A 26419-nucleotide genomic window follows, 5' to 3' on the forward strand; every position below is an offset into this window, starting at 1 on the left:
ACAGGTAAGAAACCTGTCCTTCACCTCTTTCTGTGATGCCCAATACAATGTCACTTGCTCATTGTTTTTTGGTTTGCTTTCTCATATTTAAATTGCAAACTACTTTTTGGCAACTAAACAGAAAGAGCAGTACATTCTTGCACTAAACACAGAAACAGATGCCCCAAATTCTGGAGAAATTCTCTAGTTTATAAATTTGAGTTTCATACCAACACGCATGGAAATTGCCTGGATCTGATGCTGTAGGACAGTCTTAATGATTGTATCATGTTTTTATATTCTATTTATGGTAAAATAATTGCTTATGTTTACAGTTGTTGTATCATGCCCTGAGCTTGCTGGGCAGGGAAAGCAGGTTAAAAATAGAATAAAACAAATAAATACATTCACAGCTGCTTATCACCAGTGTTCCCTCTAAGCTGGGTTAGTGTGAATTAAATCACAGTTTTTTAGCTTCCGGCTTGCACATTTTTGTCTTTGTTCAGGAAAAATGGCCTCAGAGCACATTAATTTATGGTATATTTATTATATAAACCTACAATACACAGATCTCAGGCACATATTCAGAGACACCCTCATGCCTGACAGGCATCAGCCAACTCCTCCCCCCACCATGTTTGGTGTGCACCACTTTAAGGTGGGGTGGGGGGGGGGAGGAGAAAGCCAAGATTTCTCCCTCTTCAGGAAGACAGTCAGCAGTATAAAAAACCTCTTCTCTGCTTGCTGTCAGAAACCATTACAAAGGGGTGGACTGTCTAAAATCCTGAATGTTCTTTTGGTGGCTCAGATTTATAGATCAACCTACCCACCTTGTTGCAGGTGATACAGCCCCTGTGAAGAATAGGGTTGCCACGTCTGTGTTGGAAAGTACCTGGAGACTTTGGGGGTGGATCCGGGAGAGGCTGGGGTTTGGGGAGGGGAGAGGCCTCAGGATGGTACAATGCCATGCAGTCAACCCTCCAAAGCAACCATTTTCTCTAGGGGAGCTGATCTCTGCCAGCTGGAAGTCAGTTGTAAAAGCAGGACATCTCCAAGCCCCACCTGGAGGCTGGCAACCCTAGAAGAACCACTATGCTAATTTATGGCTAGTGGATTGAAGGATGAAAACAAATACTTCACTCTGTGTAGGAATCTAAAAAACTGTTTCATACACGTATGGGCATAACATTAGGAAAAAATGAAGGCAGCGGAAAAAGAGGAAGACCCAACATGAGATGGATTGACCTGATCAAAGAAGCCCCAGCCCTTAGTTTGCAAGACTTGAGCAAGACTGTTAGCAAGAGGATGTTTTAGAAAACATTAAGTCAGACTTGACTCACTCAATAGACACACGTGTAGACTGAAGGCAGATAAACAGGTAAAAAGCCCAGTGATTGATGAGGGTCAGCAGGGCAGCCAGCGCAGTCCCCTCCTTCGTTAGTTAATGGTAAATGGAGATGATGTCTGAACAGCCTGTGAGAATGGGCAGCAGTGTGTCTTTCCGCACTAGTTTTAGACCAGCAAGAGAGAGACGACGCCCTCTAGCTCCGCCATCAACTTCCACCAGTTCAGCTTTTTGCACCCAATTTGGGACGTCTGCACTGAGCAGACTGAGATGCTGCATTATAGGAAGCACTGTCTGTGGGACAAAGAGCGACTTAAAGTCTTCCTTTCCACCACTACCACCCCCCCTCTAACCCCAGCTTTAGACGGCGCGTGCCTCCTTTCCTTCTGTTTTGCTTCACTTACCCTGCACTTTGGTAGGGTTGCATTTGTCCAGCAGCTGCGATCCCACCCTTCTTGAGAACTTTGGTGGCAGGGGAAGCCTCTGAAGATCCCATGGAGGGAAGAAGGGAGGGGAAGGAGAGCGAGGCAGACACTGAGTGCATCCACTGGCAGGGAAGGGGAGGGGCTTTACCTGCCTGGACGATTCTGGCAACAGCGCCAAGTGGATGAGTCACACACAAAGGAGGGTCAGGTCACTTTGCTGTTCAAAAGTCCTTTCCCCCAGGGAACAGAAAATCGTGGTGAGAGGAAAACGCGTGCGCAGTTGCTGAGTATCCGAATGGGAATAAATTCCCCCAGTGGGCTGTGAGGGGCGCCCAGCAAGACCCACCTTCAGTTTCACTTTTTCTTACACACGTGGCTGGCTTCCTTGAAAAGTTAGCCACTTGCCTCTTCCACGAGACAGCTGCAAAGTAGAAGCCCCAGGGCAGCTAGAAATGGTGCCATTCAAAAGAGTAAAAATGCATTGGGGCGAGATAAGATTACGTAGCCGCTGCTTCGCATAAGGCAGGCAGAGGGGAGGGGACGAAATGCCAAAAAGACACCCCTCCTCCCCAGTTAGGCAAATTTTAAATTCCAATAGGTTTGGACGGGTGATCTGTTAGAGCAGGCATAACAAGGAGCTTTGTGCAACTGTTAGACTAATGCAATTAGCGAGTCTTTAAGGGTCCCAAGTCAGCTTGGGGAGAGCAGAGACGGCGAGAGCAACGGTGGCAGCAAGGAGAGCAGGTCAGGGAGACCAACGGCAGTGGCGGGAAAAGCAGGGTGGGGAGAGCAATGGCGGCGGCAGGAAGGGCGGCGGCAGTGGGGAGAGCGAGGATAGCGAGAGCAACGGCAGGAGATCCCAGCGGGGAGAGCGGCGGCAGCGGCGGGAGAGCTGGATGGGGAGTCTAATGCGACCAGGTATCGAGGCATCCATGGCCTGGTACTGGGTCGGGACCCGGCAAATGAGAAACACTACTCTAGATTACAGCCCTTCAAGATGGTGATCATATCACTTCTCAGCCACCTTCTCTCCAGGCTAGACATGCCCAGCTCCTTCAACCTTTCTTCATAAGACTTGGTCTCCAGCCCTCTCACCATCTTTGTCGCCCTCCTCTGGACCCGTTCCAACTTGTCTATATCCTTCTTCAAATGTGGTGCCCAAAACTGAACGCAATGCTCTAGTTGAGGTCTTACCAGAGCAGAATAAAGCGATACCATCACTTCATGTGATCTGGACACTATACTTCTTGTTATCTATTTCAAACCTTTCCAATAGTTGAGCATAAAGAAACCACTGCCAGTTATATCCTTGTTCTATCAAGTCTTCCCTTGATTTCACTTTACAGTCTCCTTGTATAAATTCTAATATATCTCAGTATGTTAACCATTTGTGCTTGATTACCATCTCACATCTAAGAAAAGCTTCCTGTGTTGAAAGCTACAAATGTGCTTTTTGACAGAACCTAGGCTTATAGTTATTCCATATTTTCAGGATGGCACACCTAATATAACGGTTAGGTTATTAAAAATCAATATTAAGTTTTACTTTATCATACCACAGATATTGTTATCATTTCACCCATATCTCAATTCATGATCTTCTAGTTCTAAGAATTGTTTGTTTCTCAACAAAAGCCAGTCTTTTGTCCACATTAAGCAGCAAAGTATAATTTCAACTGTTGACCCAGTCCTCCTCTTTCTTTCACATCTTGCAAAATTCTTTATTTACTATGTGGTTTTTTTAACTTGCCATACAAATTTAGTTTATCAATTGTAATATTTTCTGCTAATTCTAAGTGTCCTGCAGGAATGAGTCTGTTTCCTAGTTGTCAGAAATATGTTTTCTTGAATATTTGCTCTCAGAATGGATGTGCAAATAGACCATGGCTTAAACTGGGCGGCTAAAAGAATAACAGAAGAACTCTGCTGAATCATAGAAGAGGTTCATCTAGTCTAGCACACTGCAAGAGACCCTGTTTCGTGCAGTGACCAATCATTGTCCTGGAGGGGCCAAGGCATTTCCCTGATGTTACATCCTTGCACTGGTATTCAATATACTGCGTCTGGTCTCGGAATACTTTAATCGCCATGGCTGCTAGCCACTGATGTACCTATCTGCTATAAATCTGTCTAATCCCTTCTTAAAGCAATCTGTGCTACTGGCCTACTTTGAGGTTAAATCTTTCCACTTCATTTTTTTCTCCCACTTCAGCACTTCCTTATGTTCTAAAAAAATTACCCTGTTTTATAGCAGATAGTATACTGACACTCCACCATTATACAAAGGGAATATATAAATGAAACTTACAAAAATGCAAATCCCTTCTCTCATAAAACCAGCCATGCTACACTCTCGCAGCAGGGCAGTCAACAGAAGTACTTTGGAGGTAGGATATACTCAGGTGGTCTTTTGATACTGTACTGTCATTGTGCTATAGCAGTCGTAACAGGATGTCTTATCACATTTGCGAAAGACTAATATAAATTGTCTTCCAAAGTTCTACTCTCTCTCTCTGCATCTTGAAAAAGTAAGGAGGTGTTATTTTGCCTGTGATTGTCATTCCTGTTGAGGTTCACTTGGTGACTACGTTCTTTTATGTGCCAAACAAAATTTTCTTTTCTGCCCAGACTTTTAATAAAGAATTGGTCTTTTAAAACTTTTTTTATAGAATATATTTTAATCTGGGAATTAGTTTACAAGATTTGTTTAATCAGAGTTTATTAGGAGGTTTGGAGTTGGATGTCACCATTATATAGATCAAGGAACAAGGTATACACCTCCGAAAAACCAGCCTAAAAAAAAAATAACAAATGATACCAATGTTTATAATATAGCAACCAAACATATAAAGTGAAATTAATCATGAAATAGATAAAGACCACGTTCACACTCAAGTCCCTTTATAGGCGAATTAACTCCAAGAAGATGAGTAGTCCAAGTTGTGGCAAAGGTAGGTTCTTCTAGGGAGTCCAACGCTCCAGGACGTCCTCATAAATTTTAAAAATGAAATAATCCAGTGCAGCAGGACACGAGAAACGCAACAGGGCCGTACTTGATCCCGTTTCACCAACAAGCTTCTATGAGCTTTGGAAAACCATCATACATTTTACAATAGAGCAGATCTTAACAACGTTTCTTGTGCCCTGTTGCACTGTTGCGTTTCTTGTGCCCTGCTGCACTGGATTATTTCATCTTTAAAATTCGTGAAGATGTCCTGGAGCGTTGGACTCCCTAGAAGAACTTACCTTTGCCACGACTTGGACTACTCTTCTCATCTTGGCGTTAATTCGCCTATAAAGGGACTTGAGTGTGAACATGGTCTTTGTCTGTTTCATGATTAATTTCACTTTATATGTTTGGTTGCTATATTTATAAACATTTGTATCATTTGTTATATTTTTTGAGGCTGGTTTTTCGCGGAGGTGTATATCTTGTTCCCTGCTCCATTTTTCCGTGAGTCTCTGTTGGTTGACCATTATATAGATGGCTCTCAGCTCTCCTTACTGCTGAATAAGCAGCAGACTGCACTGGCGGATCTGGCCTGTTGCCTTGAAGCTGTGATTCATTGGTTGAATAGAGTTGGTTGAAGTTAAATCAATTCAAGATGAAGATCATATGGCTGGGAAGGTCTGAACTTCCAGGGGGCCTTCAGCTCCCACCTCTTGATGGGGTCCAACTTTCATTAGTAAACTCTCTTAAGAGTTTGGGGGTCTGGCTTGACTCCTCCTTGTCCATGGAGAGGCAGGTGTCAGCACTATTTTGCTGTGCACCAAGCCTGCTAATTGTTTTCATATCTATCCCATTATGACCAACCCACAGTGATTCACACCATGGTCATTTCCCGCCTAGACTACTGTAATACATTCTGCATCGGCACTCTGAAAGTACAGACTGTCCAGAACACTGCAGCAAGATTGTTGACGGGTTCTCCTTGGAGAAACCATGCCTATCCTGTCTTGAAACAGCTGCAATGGCTGCCTGTTGAGTTCCAGAACAGATTGAAGGTGCTGGTGGTTACCATTAAAGCCCTAAACCGTCTGGGACCTTCACATCTGGCAGAGATCGCACTTCATATCTGGCAGAAATCTCACTTTTGACCTACGTTCTTCAACTTGCTGTGTGTGGTGCTTGGCCTGCAGGACATTCACCTGGCACCTGCTAGAACAAGGATCCCTTTCCTGGTGGAATCAGCTGTCAAGTGATACATGGGCCCTGCAACTTATCTAAGTTCCACTGGGCCTGTAAACAGAACTCTTCTGCTTGGCTTTTAGTTAATCAGGTTTTGGTTTATACAGGCTGCTTTCTAGTTTTATTTGGATTATATTTTTAACCTGAGATTCAGTGATGTTTTAGCTGTTATTAGCCTGCCTCAAGACTGTCTGGCATCAAGAGGAGGCATATGAATCTAATAAATATTTAATGCTCTTGCTGAGGTATTTAATTTTGAGTTTTTAATAGTTTGTTGATTTTAAACATTTTTAATGCTGTTTTATGTTATATTTTGTAAGCTACCTTGAGCAGGTTTTCTGGAGAGGTAATTTAGTTTTTTTCTAAATAATTTTTTTTATTTAGAAAATTTATGTTCTGCATATCCAGGTGATTCTCAAATTTAAAAAATGCCATAAAACATTAAACAGCACATTGTCAGTATTAATAACCATTTAAAAAAACATAACATTGAGTAGCCTAAAACAAAATTCGTAATGGTCATCAGGCTAGAAACAAATCACTATCATTTGGATACTAACACTTCAGTTCTCTTAAAGTTACAATACCATTTACATGCTTGCTCATGTATTTTGTCTATGTAATTTGTTTACTTGGTACTAGAAAGTGATGAAAATACATATTCATTTGGAACACGATGACAAAACATCATATAAATGTTTGATTCACAAAAATACATTTAACATGTTTAGCTAAAAAGGCTATATTTTCTCTATCACAGGATGTAATGTATGTCTAGAAGCATTATGTTCTTCACTTTCAGAAAAGCTGTATACTACCACAACTGGGCAATATGTTTGTTATTTGTATCTCTTTTTAACTAACAGCCCATAGAAGTTGCCTTCTCCCTAAGAGGCGGAGAACATCTTGGGTGTTTCCCACCGTCTAATCAGGGACGCAGGAATCTAAAATCTTCCTCTTCCTGCTGGCTGTGAGAACCACCCTCTTGTTTAGTTCATTTCTTGCCTCGACAGGGTGAGCAAGTTTTAGGGTAGGCTCCTAATAATAACCTTAACTTTCTTCCTATATTCTGTTTATTATATATATATATCTTTCTCCTCCTTTTAGTCTCTCAACTAAGCCCTTTCTTCAATTCTTCCTTCTCTTTAACCTTTTCTTCCACCCTCAATTACTGAGGGGAACAGCGCTGATGTGGCCTAGGGCCCTTTAAGAGGCAGCCGCAGCGTAAAGAGAAGGCGGGATGGCGTGTCGGCCAAGGGGCGATTTTCTGGATGACCCCGCGTCAGATGCCTGGCGCAGGGCTGAAGATCGGAGGTCTTCCGGAGCTGGCATGACCCTGGGGCTTGCGGTGGCTGCCAGCAACGTGCCCTGTAGGGGCAAGCCTCAAGTGGGCAGCAGAAGACAGCGCTGGTCTTCCTCGGCCACGGAAGAGGCGCGAGCTTCACTCATCCCTCCTGACGGCCATGTTGAGGCGCCAAATTTGGCGCGAAGTGGGGCCGAGCGGCGGCAGTCCTTTCCTGAGCGGCAAGGGCTCCCAGATGCCAACCTCCAGCCGGGAGACTTTGGGCAGGGCATTTTTCAACCTGAACAAGAGAGTGCATGGTCTTCTCAGCCGCATGGGGGGCCGGGTAATGTACCCACAATGGGATCTTCTTTTGTTTATGAATTTCTCGAATCAATTAAGCAAACTGTAGGCAATGCAGTTAGAGCAGCTTCTCATAAGAGACCCTATACCCCAAGCTCTCGCACATTGTCTAGGTCACCCTCTCCTAAGAGACCCAAGAGCCATGCCTGGCTCACTAAGGCACAGAAGAAGACCTTAGCAAGTGATCACCTGGGGGGTGAGAGATCACCGGAGGGGGCTCAGTCAGAGGACTCAGAGAGGACTGGGAGGAGGGCGAGTTTATATCTGATGAGGAGATAGAAAGCATTACAGTTCCAGAACCTTCCTTAAAGTTTTTCAAAGCAGAGGAGTACCAGCCTCTCTTAGCTAAGGTGCTGGCAGCGTTAGACCTTTATGAATCACCTGAAGAGCAGGAGGCCAACAGCCCTCTGACTAACCCAAAGAATAAGCCAAAGGGGAACATGGAGTTCTTCCCTCGGTACCGTTCTACGGATAAGGTTTTTCCTTTTCCTGAGTTTTTCGAGCGCCAGTTGAAGGCTGAGTGGGCAAAGCCAAGTGCTAATCATCAAGTTCCGAATTTTATTAAGAAGTTGTATGCATTGCCTTCCTTTGCTAATGAAATGTTGCAGGTACCTTTGGTTGATGCTCCAGTCTCAGCTCTACAGTTGCATGGGCTCCTGGCTGAGGACGGACACGGCTCGGTTCGAGACAACTGGGACAGGAAGATTGACCTGGCTCTGAAGAGGAGCCAAGAGGCCACGGCCTTAGCTATTAAGGCAGCAGCTACGAATTCTATAGTGTCTTGTGTAGCAATCGTATGGATTCGGCGCCTAACTCAACTGCTGCCCAATGCAGACAGGAGGATTCTCGAAGGCACCAACAGACTCCTTAGGGTGGCCAAATTTTCTGCAGATGCTTTCTTAGATACACTTACTTTTTCTGCCAGAGCAATGGCGTCAGCTGCGGTACCAAGAGGGGGTTTATTGCTTCGCGCCTGGCTGGCGGACATTCATTCGAAGTCTATAGTTTCATCCTATCCCTTTCAGGGTGAGAAGTTGTTCGGAGACGCTCTGGACAAGATCCTGGTGGAGACACAAGACAAAAAGGCTATGCCTAAGTATCTCAGATGTTCAGACGAAAGGGCTTCGGATCTAGTTCCTTTCTTGCTTCAAACAGCAACTCCAAGACAATACAAGAATTTAGAAAATCATCCTGGGGGCAGCCCAGACAAAACTTCCGCAAGAATTTTGCCAACCCGAGATTTCAGAGGCATCAGCCCAACAGATCAGACAAATCAGAGAGGGAACCCAAGCCTAATAAAGCCTGACTGGGATTCCATTCTGGTAGGGGGTCGCCTGCTACATTTTCATCAGGCGTGGGCGACCTCGCAAGCCGATTCTTGGACTCTAGAAATTGTATCTCAGGGTTATGCAATAGAGTTCAAGGAAGCCCCTCTGGATCATTTCCTTATCTCTCCTCTTCGTTCAAACCCAGCCTGGAGGGAGATCACCTTCAAAGCAGTTTGCCATCTATTGGAGATCGCAGCAATAGATCCTGTACCACGGAATCAGAGATGTCAAGGTGTCTATACAATTTTTTTCACGGTTCCCAAGAAGAACGGGGACTGGAGAGCAATTTTGGATTTAAAGTTTTTGAACAGAGCCATCAAACTTCGTCATTTTCGAATGGAGTCCATCAAAACCATAACGGAGGCTCTACACCATCAGGATTACATGACATCTCTGTACTGAACAGAAGCATATCTTCACATTCCGATTCTGCTGGCACACCGAAAATATCTTTGTTTTTGTGTGGGTGGATCTCACTTCCAGTTCAGAGCCCTGCCCTTTGGTCTGGCAACTGCTCCAAGAGTGTTCACCAAGGTATTGGTGAACCTGATAGCGCATCTCAGACAGAAGGGGATCCATGTGCATCCATACCTCGACGATTTGTTGATAAGGTTGACATCGAGGAGGAGCGCCACACAGGATGTCCAGCACACCATCAGTTGCCTTCAGCACAGCTTCATAGTCAACCTCTCCAAGAGTCACTTACAACCGACACAGAGGTTGGAACACCCGGGCATGGTCATAGACACGAACCTGAATTCCCTTTTTCTTCCAGAGGACAAGGTATTGAGGACCAAGACCTTGGTACAACAGGTGATCAGGGAGAGGTCATAGTCTCTCCAGACCCTGGCAAGACTTATGGGTCTACTAGTTTCGAATCTCGAAGTGGTTCAGTGGGGACGTTTTCATACCAGGTCGTTGCAGACGTTTCTCTGCCCTTACCAGTTTCATATCATGGAGAAGCGTGCCATGTCCCTTACGGTACCTATGGAGGTCAAGGAGAACCTGTCTTGGTGGACAATAGACGCCAACCTGCGCCAGGAGAAGATTTACTCTCTGAAGACAGAAATACAACTTTTCTCCGATGCCAGTCTTTCAGGTTGGGGGGTGACTCTCAACGAGAAACCCACACAGGGCCAGTGGTCTTCCAGAGAAGCAAATCTCCTGATCAACCTACTAGAGCTTCAGGCCATTCGATTGGCATTATTGCATTTCATGGACCAAGTCAGCAATCAGCATGTTTTAGTCCGGACAGACAACATAGTGGCAAAGGCATATCTAAACAATCAAGGGGGATCCAGGTCCATTTCCCTCCACAAGGAGGCTGTGAAGTTGTTCAGTTAGGCGGAGAATCACATGAAATCAGTCAGGGCGGAACACATCAGGGGAATCTGCAACATCAAGGCAGACTGGCTCAGCAGAGAGAGCATTCAGTCCGGGGAATGGTCACTCAACAAATCGTTGTTTCAGAAGATCGTGGATCATTTCGGTCTACCGACCCTGGACCTATTTGCATCGTCTCAGAATCACCAGCTCCCAAGGTTCTTCATGAGATTCTTCCACAGGCAGGCAGAATCTACAGATGCTCTGACATCTCCTTGGCCACAAGGTATTCTTTACGCCTTTCCTTTGATTCCAGTCATTCCAAAACTGCTCAGAAGAATCAATCCACTAAGAGCCGAAGTCCTGCTGGTTGCTCCTTGGTGGCCTTGATGTCCTTGGTTTTCATCAATCCATCGGATGTCAATAATGGAACCGCTTCATCTTCCAATTTGGCCAGACATGCTATTACAGGGGCCGGTTTGGCATCCACATCCCGACTGGCTGCGATTGACCATATGGAGGTTGAGAGGAGATCGTTATTAGATTTGGGATATACAAAGCAGGTAACAAACACTGTTTTAGCCTCCAGAAAGGACTCCACTACACAGATTTACAACGCTTCATGGAAAGCGTTCCACAGGTGGTGTCGACAGAAGGGCGTGGATCCCTTACAGCCTACCATCCCGAATATCCTTCAATTCCTCCAGGACAGTCCGGTCTTAAACCAGCTACACTTTGGCGTCAGTTGGCAGCTCTATCGTCTGTGCTTTAACAGGTGGATGAAGTCAAGTTATCATCCCATCCTCATATTTGGCATTTTCTTAGAGGGGCTTCACTGAGTTCTCTTCCACAAGTCCATCATTTTCCTACATGGTGACTCAATCCTATCAGCATTGACCAACTCACCATTCGAGCCCCTAATGTCGGTCCCATTGAAAATGCTCCGTATGAAGGTTATTTTTCTGGTGGCAGTAACTTCAGCTAGAAGGGTTTCCGAACTCAGAGCTTTATCTGTTAAGCAGGAGTTATGCGTGTTCCACAAAGACAAAGTGATTTTCTACCCAGATCCTACCTTTCAACCGAAGGTTTCCTCTAAATTTCATAGAAGTCAGGAAATTAATTTGCCATCGTTTTGTCCAGATCCCAAACATCACAAAGAGCGCATATGGCATACTCTCGATGTACGTAGAGAAATCAAGATTTACCTGATCAAAACTGAACCAATTCGCAAGTCCGATTCTATGTTTATCGACATAACAACACCCAGGTTGGGCCAGAAAATGTCTAAGTCAGCGATAAGTTATGCCATTAAACAGTGCATAGCAGAGGCATACAAGGCAATGCACCTCAAGTTACCCGACTAGAAGTGCAGCGACCAATGCAGCCTTTAATAAGAACGCCTCTGTTGAAGAAGTGTGTAAAGCAGCTACGTGGTCTTCCATATCCATGTTTATTCGCCATTACAAGTTAAATGCATATGCCTCCGCAGACGCAGCGTTTGGCAGAAGGATCTTGCAGCATGTACTGTCGGAATAGGGCGATCCCTCCCTGACTAACATACTGCTCTGGGAACACCCAAGATGTCCTCCGCCTCTTAGGGAGAACGACCCTTGGCACTTACCGTGAGGGGTCCTTCTCCTAAGAGGACAGGGGGACATCTTGCCCTCCCTTCTATCGCCCTATCTATTTGGAGGTTTTTCTTCTCCTTTCTTCTCCTTTCTTCTGACATCTGTTTCCAGTGTTTGATATTTCAGGTACCGTTACCTATTTTTTCCATGCATTAATGTTTCATAGCACAATTTTTTCTAAGTTGTCAGTTACTGAGTTTATATAGTTCAATTTTTTCTACACTGTTTCTCGGAGTCACCCAAACTGAGCAAGAGGGTGGTTCCCACAGCCAGCAGGAAGAGGAAGATTTTAGATCCCTGCCTCCCTGATTGGACGGTGGGAAATACCCAAGATGTCCTCCTGTCCTCTTAGGAGAAGGACCCCTCACGGTAAGTGCCAAGGGTCGTTTTCACGTTACTGCATTCTCTGTAAGGCTTTCACCCTGAAGACAAGTGCTGCTTTCCTTCTAGACTCACAAGACTAAAAGTTATCTTTTGCTACAGGATTAAAATCTTCAAATCCAGAATGGCAAATGAGAACTGTATATGTAGTTTTCATGAGTTAGAAGTAAGTACTATGAAGGCTGTATAACATGACTCTTACCACTGTATATTTATGGTTTTAATAGAAACTCCTTATTGCCTCAAACAGCTGAGCAGTTGCTAAATTTCAAGACTACTTTTAAAAAAGTGACATTAACATTCTAGTGATTCTGAACTCTGGAAAAGCTTCAGCCCACAGAGGTACCATTATGCATACTCTGTACAAAGTTCTAAAGAGTGATAAGATCCAGAGACTGTTGACAGCAGCTGATTATGAGAGAAAAGGGTGAAATGAGACTCTGAATTTAAGAGGATCCTGGATAAGAGTGAGATTTTGTGGGATGGGTTGGAATTTTAAATCCACTCTCCCCTCAGTGCAATTTCACAGAGTGCCTTTTCCACGTGTACAGTTTATTTACACTCTGACTTTTTCCCTTTAGCATATTTCCCCCTCATCAGGCTGTTTTTAAGGTCCCACCCTTCATTAATTTACAAAGCCACTCCACCCCCCCTAAATAGCAGGGGAGTTGCCCACATATGGAGAGTCCCTTGCCTGGTCTGTAGGTTATTGCTTTTGTTGCTTTTGTCATCTGACAGGAAACAGCCACTTGCCTATTAGATGAAATACATCACATTTGTGCAGGTAATCATACATTATCTGCCTGCCTCTACCTGCTACTTGAGAAGAATGCAGTTCAGGAGTACTGCTTTGTTTCCCCATGCAGGGTTTTAGGAGGTGATCAGAAATCCTATTCAGTTCCTGGCATGGGCTTAGTGTCCAGGTCTATAGTTTTTTGGATGCAACCACAAACTTGTTTACACTTGGCTGCCTGCAAGAATTGCTGTGCATTTACCAAATAATGTTATAGCTTGTGATGGTGGGGAGCTTGCCTCCTAAGAAAGCAGCATAACTTTAAAGTTTAGAGCAAGGAAGCACAATTTAAATCTTTGAGGAGCACTGTGGTTTAATCCATTGTAACCATACTAATTTGGGATAAAAGACCTGATGGCACAACTTGATTTTATCTCTTCGCTAATTTTTGGCTTCCTTATGCTGAAGAAGATACAAACAGTTTTCATAATGTTATGTTATACAATATGTAGGAGTTATGAAGTCAGGATATACAAACAATCTCAGGACATACTCATTACAATTCCTCAGAAACCCCTACTCTCACTCTCCTGGTGGACTACACAATCTCCTAGAGGGAATGCGATTCACTCTTCTTCCACCGACTGCCATCCAATGTTCCTTCTAAGCTGAGTTAGTGTGAGCTAGCTCACAATATTTTAGCTTCCAGCTTGCATGTTTTTTGTCTCAACTCAGGAAAAATAGCCCTAGAGCAAACTGATTTATGCAGTAGCTCACAACTTTAATGCCAGTAGCTCACAAGGTAGAATTTTTGCTCATAAGAATGCACAGCTTAGAGGGAACATTGCTGCCATCATGACTACAGACACCTCAGTGTGAGGCTGGGGAGCCCACTTAGAGGACAGGACTGTCAGAGTTCTTTGGACCCTATAAGAAAAGAAGTTGCACATCTGATCCTTCCTGCCTTCCCTAGCTTGTTGTCATGTTCAGATTTCTACAGACAACATGGCTACAGTTTTTTACATCAACAAGCAGGGGGGAACCAGATCCACCCATCTTTGTCAAATTGCCACTGTCCTCTGGGATTGGTGCATCATGAACAATATCTACCTGCCTGCTATTCATGTACCAGGAATGGAGAACATTTTGGCAGACTCCCTGAGCAGGATCTATCTTGACAACCATGAATGGTCTCTCAACCCTCTTTTTAAAAACCCTCCCACCAAAACTTGTTTGTTTTTTTGCGCTCTAACCTGTCCTTCTTTGGGTTGGTTGTAGTAGTCTGGTAAAGTTTAAGAGACTAGGTGATCCTGCTTCTACCTGGCTACAGATTTTAAAAGGCTATCTTGAATGAAGGCAATCCTTGTTATATCCTCCAGAGGTCGGAGTGCTGGAAGGCGGCTGTGGAGTGGCCCTACACACAAGTGTGGGGGGAAACTGATTCCTCCACCTCCACCTCCTGTCCTCGCAAACTAGAAATCAGTTGTCCCCTACAACTAGAGAGAAGCTGTGGTTTACCCTATGGAAATCTAAGGAAGCAGAGCTTTCAGTGGCTGAAAGCCAGATGCACTGCAACCCTAGTCTCTTTAAAAGGGAGCCTGAGGTAGCTTAGTAGTCAGGCTGCCTTTTATGAGAAACCAAAAATCTTTTTAAATTGCTGCTATCTGGCCTAGATGAATTTTGAAAGAAGATAAAGCCCTAAACTGGATTAATTTTTTTTTAAATTTTAAAAAACACAATCCCTAAAAACACTATTTTTAGTGGGGCAGCCTATTTAGTGGCCCTAGCCAAACAAAAAGCACCCACAGACTCCAAAAATAGCTCTATAAAAACATGAAAGTGACCCACCCCACACAGCCGACACACCAACCCCCACACCAACCAGAGATAATTTTAAAAAAAAGTGACAGAAAGAAACTTAACTTTTAACCCCCCCCCCTGCACCCCAAAACGAGAACCAGGAAAGGAACAAAGGACAGATCCAAAACCAACAGCAACAGATCCAAACAAATCCAACTGAGATAAGGCCAACAAACTCAACTGTTAACAAACTCAACTTTTACCAATATAAAACCTCAGGCCAAATCAGTCAACACCCCCGCCTCCAAAAAACCAGAACCAGGAAAAGGGACAACAGGACAGGATGCAAAACCAACACAACAGATCCAAACAAATCCAACTGAGAAAAGGCCAACAAATTCAAGTGTTAAAAAACTCAACTTTTTAGCAATAAAAAACCTCAGCCCAAATCAGTCAAAGCCCCCCCCCCCAAAACACAAAAAACAAAAAAACAAACCAGAACTAGGAAAAGGGACGACAGGATGCAAAAGCAATAATAACAGATCTAAACAAATCCAACTGAGAAAAGACCAACAAACTCAACTGTTAAAAAAACTCAACTTTTAAATAATAAAAATTAGGCCAAACAGCCCCCCAAGAACCAGAAGAGAAAACAGCAGCACAACACAGCAGCAACAAATAAAACACAGAATGCTTTTAAAACAGTAAAAAACTTGACTTTTAACAATACAGGAACTTAACCAACCCCTCCCCCCCAAAAAACCCCTTCACCCTAACCCCAAGAAATCCAAGCCACCCAAATCAGGAAAAGTAAAAGGACACTGCACTTTTAAAAGTCCTCTCACTAAAGTTAGATATAGGCAAATTGGCAAACCCCCCCACCCCAGGCCCCCACCCCCAGCAGAACCCCCTAACCCCAAATAAGCTACCCACCCACCCAAATCTGGATAAGTAAAGGGACTCTTAAAAAGTCCTTTACTTTTATCCTAACTAAAATAAAAACAAGAACCTCAAGACTGTCTTACCTTAGAAGTCTTCTCCAGGCAGGTCAGGCAAGGCTGTGAGAGAGCAACAGCAGCTGAGGCCAAGGGCCAGCACAGCACAATCTCTCATACCAACACAGCAGCAATGGAATGGAGTCCAGCCAGACAGACTCCTTAAAAAGGTTCTCTGGCCCTACACAGAGCAGTTTCAAAAAATACCACTGCTCTGCTCTGTGATTGGCCAGAGAACACTGTTTACTTGGATACCCAAGTAAACAAAAGAACAACAGTGTTGCTGATGGCTGGGGGATTAGCCCAGCCATCAGCTACACAACAGCCCTGCAAAGCATGCATTTGCAAATGCATGCTTTGGATTGGCTGCTGGGCCTCCTCTCTCCCTCCCCCTCCCTCCCTGATCCCAGGGTGGCTATGGGAGAGGCAGGAAAAGGCTTCCGAAGGCGGGAAAAGAGGCAAGCAGCTTCCCTGAGGCTGCAGAAGCTCCTTTCCTGCCTTTTACATTGAGTTCCGTATTCAGATCCCGTATAATGCCTTCCAATTGGATTTGGAATTATATGGCGCCGTATACTTCCGAATTGGGGTATTTGGTTCAGCCGAACCGAATGCACACCCCTACTCCCATCCCAAACTATCTCATGTTAACAAGTGCACACCTGTTGTTATGTCTAATGCGTAGAGCTTCATTGAAACAAATGATATCAAGATTGCTGCCTTGGGAACCTCCCAAAGACTAGTAGCTGTGGGAAGAAAGGGAAGGGGGGGCTTGCTAAGGTATATTACTGTCTGTATGATACTGTACTTCAGTTCTAACTCAGACATAGTCTGAGCACACTACCCACCTGAAGCCCATGAATAAACTGAACCTTTGAAATAAATGGACTGTTTATTGAGTGAACAGTAGGGATGTCTGACACCTGTTCTGGATGGCATTACAGGTTACTCCGGGTGTAGTACTGCAATGAATGCAACATTTGCTAGACAGGTCTCAGTCAATGAGATGTAAAAGGTGGCCACCTGGTCTTCCGTCTCCACATTCATTACACATTGCAAAATCCATATCTATTATTCGGCTGATGTGTCCTTTGGTCATGGAGTCTTACAACACACTCTGGGGAATAGAGATGGCGATCACCCTCTCATTGCCTAGGGACACTGTCTTAAGATGTTCCACAAGATGTCCTCTGCCTCAAGGGAGAACGACCATTGGATACTTACCATGAAGTGTCATTCTCCTCTGAGGACAGGAGGACAACATGGTCCTCCCAGGTTGCCATTGCTTTTCTCCTGTGTTTGCAAACTGTAAGACATATATTTAATGTGTGTGTGTGTGTGTGTATGTATATATATACAACAAACTTGAATAATAAGACTAGCAATCCCAGTTGCAAGGAAAAAATTGCATGGATTTTCCATTAAGGTCTCCGGGTGCAGAGACCCTAATGGAAAATCCATTCTATGTTTTCCTTGCATCTTTGCAAGCCCAGATCCCAGCAAAGACAAGGCAGAAGGAGCTGGGAATGTCGTTGGCAACCTCAGAAATTCAAAAGGTGAGGACAGGAGGAGGGGGCAAAAATTGCCAGTGGTCTGATTGAAGCCCTAGGCAGGCCGGGTGTGGCCTGCAGGCCAGGAGTTTGACAGTCCCGGTGTAGCAGTTTACAATTCTTTCTAATAGTGGGTATGTTTGTAATTCTGCATTTAGAAAAATAGATTATTTATATGTCAAGTTCTGTACATGTGCTAGAACACTTCTATGTGCCAGGTTATCTATAAATGATGGATTTTGTGTTACCAAGTAAAACTATTTGGGTAAAGAAAGTATTGCATATATTTCCATTTCCCTAATTTTCCAGTTCTTTATGGATTCAAAATCTCCAGAAACTTCACATTTCTTCTCTTGGAAAAAAACTGTTGTGATTAACATGAAGGTTGCTAGGTGGGCATTTCTTCAACTGTGCCAGGTTATGCAACTAGCTCCCTATCTGCTTGCTCTGACCTAGCCATGTAACCCATGTAACAGTCACGACCAGGATATACTTATTTGCTCTGTGTGGGCCTACTTTTGAGGCCGACCTGGAAACTCCCAACTTCTGTCTGGTGGAACACTCTGCTGGAGAACATCTGTACCCTGTGGGATCTGCTACCTTTCCTCAGGGCATGGAATGCAGAGATGTTCTGCCAGGCATTTAGTTGAGGACAGTGATGGTGAAGTATGAAGTCTGGCACTCTCATACTCTCTCATTCTCTGTCCCCCCCTCCCTCGCCCCAGGGCTTGCAAATTTGAATGCAGAACTTTCCCCACCATCTGGAATAGAGTGTTCTTATTTGGTTGGTATATGTTATAAATATTTTAGTGCAGGTTATTCTATCTATCTGTTGTATTTTGTATATGTTCTTGTTGTAAGCCACCCCCTGAACCCTGCTTGCAGGGAGGGGCAGCCCCAAAATTGAAATAAATAAATATTTTGAGTGGCCAAAGATTGATCCCACTGTTGATCCCATTGTTGCTTTGCATCATTTTGCTCTGAGAATGTGGCAGATTAATGAACAAAGCAGGAGTCAAGTTGCTCTTTTAAAACCAACCAAGTTTTATTCAGAACATAAGCTTTCGTGTGCTCTCTCTCTCATGAAAGCTTACGTTCTGAATAAAACTTGGTTGGTCTTAAAGGTGCGCTTGACTCCTGCTTTGTTCAACTGCTTCAGACCAACACGGCTGCCCACTTGGATCTGGCAAATTAATGGTGAGAGCAAAATGGTTTGCTCGTCCTTAGAGGCTGAGGTTTCAGTGGTGGTTGATGGTATGCCTCCTTCAGAAATTCTGGATGAGAACTTGTATCTAATTAACTTTATGTATATCTTACTGAGCCCTGACCTGGGTAACCTAGGTTAGCCCAATGTTGTTAGATTTTGGAAACCTGCTTTGTAGTTGCATATTGTCCTGCCTAGCAAACTGCTGTCAGCTGGTAAGAATGTCAGTAGGCAGCATCAGGAAGGGTACTTCATGGTTGTCACTGAGATAAGGCAATAAATGAGATCAGACCTAAATATATGTTTGTGACATTCTAGCAGTTAGTGTAAGCTCTGCTGTTTGTTACAGAGGTATGCTGGCCTTAAAAAGGAAGATAATGCATTGTAGCCCAGGGAGGGAAACAGCTGGTGGGCTTATCACTCTGGCTACTGACAGGAAAGGTCACGCAGTTTGGAGAAGTAAACATAAGTGTTAAGACATAGTTTTATGTTCATTATTTCAACAGTGAATGAAACAGGTCTCATTTTAAAATCTTAGTTATACCTGTAATCTTACAGATAATTTAATCATTTAGGTTTCTCTTGCTGTTCTGCAGACAGCTTTGCTGTAAAAGTATTTCTTTGATTTTGCAGAATTTGATTTATTCTGGAAAGACCCATCTACATATTACCCCTGATAATGCTTTGTTTTCTAGTGAGAAGCAGATAATACTTTGAAGTCAAATATCAGAACTGACACATTCTACATGAGGGGAAAAAATGGATGGCCAATCCACAGATGCCTAAAGATTTGGTGTGGGTCTTGCCATTCTAGTCGTGGCGGTTCATCCTGGTTTGAAACTATCATGAAAGACTTTCTGATCTTTGATGTGGGGTGATGATGCAAAGAACGTAAAGCCTGGGGTGTCAAATGTCTGACCCATGGACCAGAACCGGCCCACTCAGGGCTTTAATCAGGCCCCTGGGGATCTTTTCTCTCTCTCCCCCTCCTGTCTTCACCCTTTGAAGCTCCAAGTCTGCCAAAGTTCTCAGCTCCTTCTGCCTTATTTCTGTAGGCTGAAGCAGGAAGCAATTCTGGGCTTGCAAAGCTGCAAAGAAAATGCAGAATGGACTTTCCGTTAGGGTCTCTGTGCTGAGATAGACTACTCTAGGACTGTAACCAACCAGTAACTGTAACCAACCAGTTGCCAACAGTGTGTAGAGGCCAAAGAGAGAGAGAGAATCTCAGAGTTCAGTGGCACCTTAAAGATCATCAGCTTTCATTCCAGTATGTCCTTTCATGAGACAGAGCTCACTTTTCAGATACAATAGGAGACAGAAACCCCTGTACCTCAGTTCTACAGAAGGGGCGGCGGGGAGGAACATATGGAAAAGGGTGGAATGGAGCAGTGATAGGCTCAGTGCAATAAATAGAGATTTTCTATGTGGAGAGTTGAATAGCTGGAGTGGTTTAATGGATGATGGAAGAGGTCTGAGGTAAAGGTTAAAGACCTTTCCCTGATGTTGCTTCCTAGCAGTAGTATCCAGAGACTTAACAGCTTCTAAATATTTCTTTTACTCACCATGGCTAAGGAGATAGAAGACTAGGCTTGAAAGATGGCTTTTAGACACCTTGAATGCATAAAGCACTATCCATGGCTCCCTTGATCCCCCCCCCCCCCCCGAAAAAAATGTTTCACACATGATATGAAAATCATGGGGCTTCGTTGCAAAGCACAGAATGGCTGCATTATTTAGGAACAAAATAATATCAAAGTCTTGTTAAAACAATGTATTGTTGTGGCATTGACCTGGAAAACTATTCAAGCTTTATGCATTTGATTCGTAGTACATGAGATTATAAAGCTGTTTCCCAGTTAGTCTCAAACTATTCAGTACATGGGTTATTAGAGGTGAATAATGCAGATTAAAGGGATTTAGTAATTCACTCTAAATCTCCTAGTACATTTTTAGATGTTGTGTTTTGCTTAAATCTTTTAAAGCATGGGAGCACCTGCTGCTATATAGAATACTCATTTTATCAAGATCCCTGGGATAATCTGGTTAGTTTAGGTTACAGAATTAGTGATAAAACAATAATCCAGAGTCTTTGGAATTGATTGCCAGTCACATTTCTGGCCAAGATAGGAGATACAATTTGTTTTGAAGTGTTTCAGAAATTAAATACCTTGCCCAAATGTTCAGCATTTCCCTAGGAGAAAGTAGAAAGCAAGAGAAGTAGAACTGCTTCATGAAGGATTGAGAAATTTTTTATTTGTGAAGCTAATAAATAACAGAATTGTTTTAGGTTACTTTGATTTCCTATTTTAAAGGATCTTTGTGTAACATTGTGAATTATTTGTAGCCATGGTGACCTTGCAATTGAACGGTCTTAGATTTGTATTTAGATATCTATACAGTTCTGAAGGCAGGGAATTCTGTGTGCGTGTACAGCAGATCGGTTGCTTGAAGTACAAAGTACAAAATGGCCCAGGTGCCACAGCACTATAAAAACATTTCCATACCTTTATTATTGTATGTGTCAGCTGTATTCATGAATGCATACTATATACCAAAGCATTCAGTTTCTGTAGTTTGAGATGTGGTAATCTGGTGAACTGGCATATTGGGCACTATTCATTCATTTTTAGGCATGAAGTAGTAAGAGAGTTATGCATGTTCATAATTTTTTCCACTGAAACAAGAGACTTGAGATCCTGGCTAGATCATGCTTGTTGTTTAACATACCAGATGCATTCAGAAATGCATCTATATTCTCACTCTTCCTCCCTCCCCCATAGCCTTGAATTAATTAAATATTTAATAGCTACAATTGCAGGATTTGGGCCAAGCTGTTCTAGAAACAAGGGAATTCTGGTTTTGAGAGCCGGTCCCTATGGGCGTATAAAGCGTGACCCCATTAGAGACTCAGATCCTGGCTAAAGACTGTTATGCACATTTCAGTCAGATCTTTAGGATCCCTTCCTTTCCTCCTAGGAGCACAAGCTCCTTTTGTTGACCTAGCAGTCAAGGCACTAGTGATCTCCAGCATCAGCTTCTGAGATTAAAAGTTTGATCTCCTTCCTTTCTTCTGGCAAGGCCCTAGGGGAGGACATGATCCCCCCCTGAACTATTCAAATACTTCCCTGACAGATGGGCCCCAATTTTGGCCAAGCTGTTCACCCAGCTCAACATAACTTGTGTTCTCCCCTTAGAGTGGATATGCAGCATTGTTTAAAAACAGGGATAAACAGGTTCTCAGCATTTACTGTCCAATTAGCCTGCTGGGTATAGTCTCCAAAATGTACAGCAAAATATCTCTTGGGTAAGTTGGAGGACTGGGAAGCCTCCAACCAAATCATCTGCCCAGAAAAGGGCAAAATACAATTGATCATTGCCTGATTTTACGCCAGCTCACCCTAATGTCTGTTTGTGGGTTTTGCTGACTTTAAAAACTGCTTTTGACTCAGTGAATAGGGGCTGGCTTTGATTGAAGCTGGCAATTACAAGCATTGATAACGGCTACTGGTTTTGCTACTAAAACTACATAGCAATCTAACAACTAAAATGAAAGTGCACACCTCTGGATCACTAACTGAGGAGATCCCAGTCCTCAGATGGGTAAAACGGGGGTGTTTTTTTTAAGGTCCCCTGCTCTTCAACCTGTCCCTCAATGACTAATGGTGAGACTGACAGGCCCAGAGTTTATTCCACTTTTATTTGGCCAGCAGAAGGTATCCTTCTGTATGCTGATGTTATAATTCTATTGTCTCTCACATGAGTTGGCCTAATGAGGATGCTGCACAGCCTTAGCAACTTCTGCAAAGAAGAGTCTCTGTGTATCAATCACTCTAAGACTAAGGAGATTGTTTTTGGAAAAAAGCCCCATAAGTTCTGGTGGCATATAGACAGCATCCCAGTGGATCAGTGCTGCAGTTCTAAATACCTTGGTGTAATATCTTCTGAAAAATCTTTTCAGGAAATCTCATCTGGTGATAATGAAGTCCTCAGTTGCAAGATTAACACCAGACTATCCTTTAAAGGTGGCTTGATAGATTCTGTAAGGCCCCTAAATACCTCTGCAAAGGGTACACTGGCAACCCCCCCAATCTGTCAAAATCCTTCACCCCCAATTCTCTTAATGTACAAGTGCCAGCCATATTTGGGTTAAGAGGAAGCCAGAGTGTGAGCTGGAAGTGTACAATATAAACCAAGATGGAGAAGGACTAAATAAAATGGTTCCTAGCAGCAAACCACAAGTTATTTTGGCAGGTGGCTGTATGGCATCTCCAGGCTACAGGCTCCCCCCCCCCCCCGCCCCACACATCTAAAACAAAAGAGGTATTTCTGTTGTGGAGCACATAGGAAAGGTAAAACTCCTTATCACAAAAATCTAAAAATTTGGGTCCTCCTGTCCTAATCCTGTCAACTTAATTAATGGACCATCCCCACTACTTGGCAGCCTTTTCTCTCCAGCAATCTAGGATCATCATCAGGCATTAGCATTCTGACCTTCTTGGACAAATTACATTATGAAACATTAACAGTTCCTGCTTCCACCCAAAAACCCATCTCTTGGCCCCATTCTTTGACCAAACATAGAACATTACACTTTTGTATCTAGCACCTGGGAAACATTTAACTCACCCTCACTACAAAATGGAAATCTCATCAAACTATTGTATAAACCACTTAACACACTTAGCCAAACTTCCAGGTTATATTTTTGCCTATTTAAGGAGATACTCTGGACATGCTCAGTGTGTCTTGTCTTGTCATTCTACAGACTTGCACCCCCAAACTCTGTTTGGACCACTTTCCATATTCATATCCATTTTCTGTTACACTTGTGTGTTCGTTTCCAGTTGTTCAGTGACTATGTATCTGTGGTGCCCTGGAATTGGAGGATCTCTGTCATTATGTTCTGTTTTGTGACCTTTACTTGGTTCCCGGGGCCAAGTTCTTTGCAGCCATTTTAGCTAGGCTAGCCTTGCATTCAGTGGCAGGCTAAATAATCTACCTCTTATTTGATGATGGATCATTATGTCACCTATATGATGTCACTGTATGCACTGACTGCCAAGAAGATTTATGCAAAATTTTTGCCCTGACGTTCCACATGCTGTATTCTGTTACGTCCTGCTCCTGACAATTTTAACATTGTTTTTAACCTTGTTGAGTTTAATGCTTGACCAGCTATCATTATACTGTTGCAGTCTTTGGCCTCATGTAATAAAATCCTACCTACCTACCTACCTACCTACAATTTTAAATATTTTTGGAAGCTTTCCTGAAAATCTTTGATGATATAGCTGTAGAGCATGGTTTAACAGAGAGAATGTTGCCTACTGTAAAATGAATATTTTTACTTTTTTTCTTCCTTTATGAATTTTATTAAGAGTTTTGAACAAAGATAAAAAAATACATAGGAAAAGAATTTTTAAAAAAATAACAATTATAAATAGAAAAAAAGAATTACTGATTTTTTTTCTCTGACAGATAGCAAACCATTTACATGTTGCGCCCTTTCTCTAAAGTTACAAAGTTGCACCCATCTCCATAAGGAAATTCTACATATTAATTACTTAACATTGTCTAAAACCTTTTCAGTAAAATATATATGATACTAATTAATAAGTAACTATAATCTCTCACATTCTCCTGTCTCTTGAATTATTTCAGAGGGGACAAGTTTTATTTTCAGTTATCAACCTTTATCCATAATATGATTAGCTTGCCTTCCATTTCTGCTGAAATTCTTTAATTGGCGTTTTTGTTTAGTAGATTCATTAATTTTGCCATTATAGCATATTCAGCTATTTATCACTCCAAAATTCTTTCACTGGACAGTCTTCTGGCTTTTATTTGGATGCCAACAGTATTCTTGCCACAGTTAGCACATACCTGGATAAGTCTTTGTGATGTCCTTTCAGCATTATTGAATTGTGCTTTTTTCATGATATTGATTCTGATAGTAGTATAGTTGTACAATAATGTTTTCAGAACACTAATTTATTACAATATTTTAAGGCAGTAAACTGGCTTTTTTAAATTTCAGTTTAATTTTGTTGGAAGAATCCTTGGGCCTAGAGGACTAACAGCTAAACAACTTGAGGCTGAAACAGGATGTAAGATTATGGTCCGAGGCAAAGGGTCCATGAGAGACAAGAAAAAGGTAAGAGAAGTAACTATTCCTGATGAGATCTTGTTTAAAATTTCTTTAAGCATAATATTCACATAGTGGTAACATTCTCCAAATTTTATATTATTTAGAGTGGATTATATCCCATTTTGCATAAGTTTGTGAATGTCCATTGAAGTAAGCCTTGTTGCTTTTGTTTAACAGCAGACGTCTGTGTCTGGGTAGTAGTCTTAGATTCCCATACCCAGAGTTTTAGTACTGTTGCCAGTTCTTGACAATGTAATCAGCAGATGGCTTGACTTACAATTTGTGAAGAAACCTGTCATTTCAATTCCAGGTTACCTTTGTCCAACTTGTAAAGTTGTACATTAGTCTGGTTGGTCCCTTCGGCCTTAAATACTTTGAGTGAGCTTTCAGAGTAAGGGCTACATGTAACAGCATTCTCAGGCTGTGAATCTGCTGTTAAAGAGAGAGTGAAATCATCTTCTATTGTAAATGTGAATATCATTGTCTGGAATCACTGAAGTTCCTAGTCACCAACAGAAAGCTCCATCTCTATCCTAAACACTGGCACCTGCTTCTGTACTTCCACTTCCCCTCTTAATTACGTGTCACAATGCTAATCTGTGGATTGATAGAGCATAAAATAATAGAAGTTCAATTCATGTTAATATATCAGTGCTTGAACTTAATATGTTGGTTAGAGTGAGGGTTCTAACATCTGTAATTCTCAGCTTTTCAGTTCCACTTTAATAACTCATTAGATGATCTGTTTACCATATTATTAATGTTTTATTTAAAAAGCCAAATGCTGTCTCCCCTGTTTGTTCTTTATCTAGAAAAGTAGCCTTGTTGAAAATTTGAAATTGTTATGTTACAGGTTTTAAGCATGTACATATATAGATGAGGCTTTTAACATTTATAAGTTCAGATTTCCTTTTATAATATGTGCAAAATCAAAATAATTTGGGTGGCAAAATTAAAAACAACACAAAATAAAAATAACTCCCAACCCAAAATTACTGGTATCAAAAGTAACGATTTAAAAAGAAACATTTTCTCTCTTTTTTGGTTTTTTTCCTTTCCCCATTGTGCGCGCGTGTGTGTGTGCCTGCACCAGGAAGTCATGTTGACCTCTGGTGACTGACCCCTACTGCAGGCCTGTAGGGTATTCAGATAGGTGGCTGAATAAAGCCTGCCACTGTCCTCTTGACTGGGTATTCCAAGGTCTTCCATCCAAGTACTAACCAGAGTTGGGCCTTCTTGGCTTCTGTGTTCTAATGAGATCTATCCAAGTCAGGGAGAAAATAAACATTTTCAAATTCTTAAATTTGTATTAAAATGGGGTAAGGTGGGGCAGGTTGGTGCAGTGTTGGGTAAAGTTGAAGTACAACCCTTATGGTCTGTAAAAAAATAAAATAAAAATAAATATATTTGTTGCAGTATTTGCTACCTGGAAGTTGCAGGGATTGGCAGGAAAAGCCCATAAACAAAAACATTAGGTACTACAGAATACAAATTTCTTTTTATTTCGTTTTAGTGAAATTTGCCAGGGCCATACAGGACTGGTAGATTATTTACATCTTCATTGATGGTTTTTATTTTTTGCTAAGAGCTGCAAAACCAAATTATGCATATGAAGGAGATATAGAAGTTTAATGTGTACTAATTTTAGAGGAGTCAATCGGGCATCCATTGTGTATGTGTGTGTGGTGTGTGAATGTGTGTGGAAATCTATATCAATGAAATTTGTTTTTAAAGTAACTTTGAAATGAT

General features: G+C 42.5%; 1 protein-coding gene across 9 annotated transcripts in view; it reads left to right on the top strand.

Annotated features, from left to right (window-relative positions):
* The window catches only part of QKI (QKI, KH domain containing RNA binding), a 231118-nt gene that overhangs the window by 82988 nt on the left and 121711 nt on the right, over nucleotides 1–26419 (top strand). For all 9 annotated transcript variants that reach the window (XR_009555581.1, XM_060241968.1, XM_060241987.1 and 6 more), the window contains exon 3: nucleotides 24560–24676. Coding sequence is in view for 8 of the 9 variants with exons in the window: in XM_060241968.1 (XP_060097951.1) it covers nucleotides 24560–24676 (117 nt within the window). In the remaining variant the exon portion in view is untranslated. The remainder of the gene's footprint in view (nucleotides 1–24559; nucleotides 24677–26419) is intronic.

This window comes from Heteronotia binoei, chromosome 1 (genome assembly GCF_032191835.1).
Source record: "Heteronotia binoei isolate CCM8104 ecotype False Entrance Well chromosome 1, APGP_CSIRO_Hbin_v1, whole genome shotgun sequence".
Classification (NCBI taxonomy): Eukaryota; Metazoa; Chordata; class Lepidosauria; order Squamata; family Gekkonidae; genus Heteronotia; species Heteronotia binoei.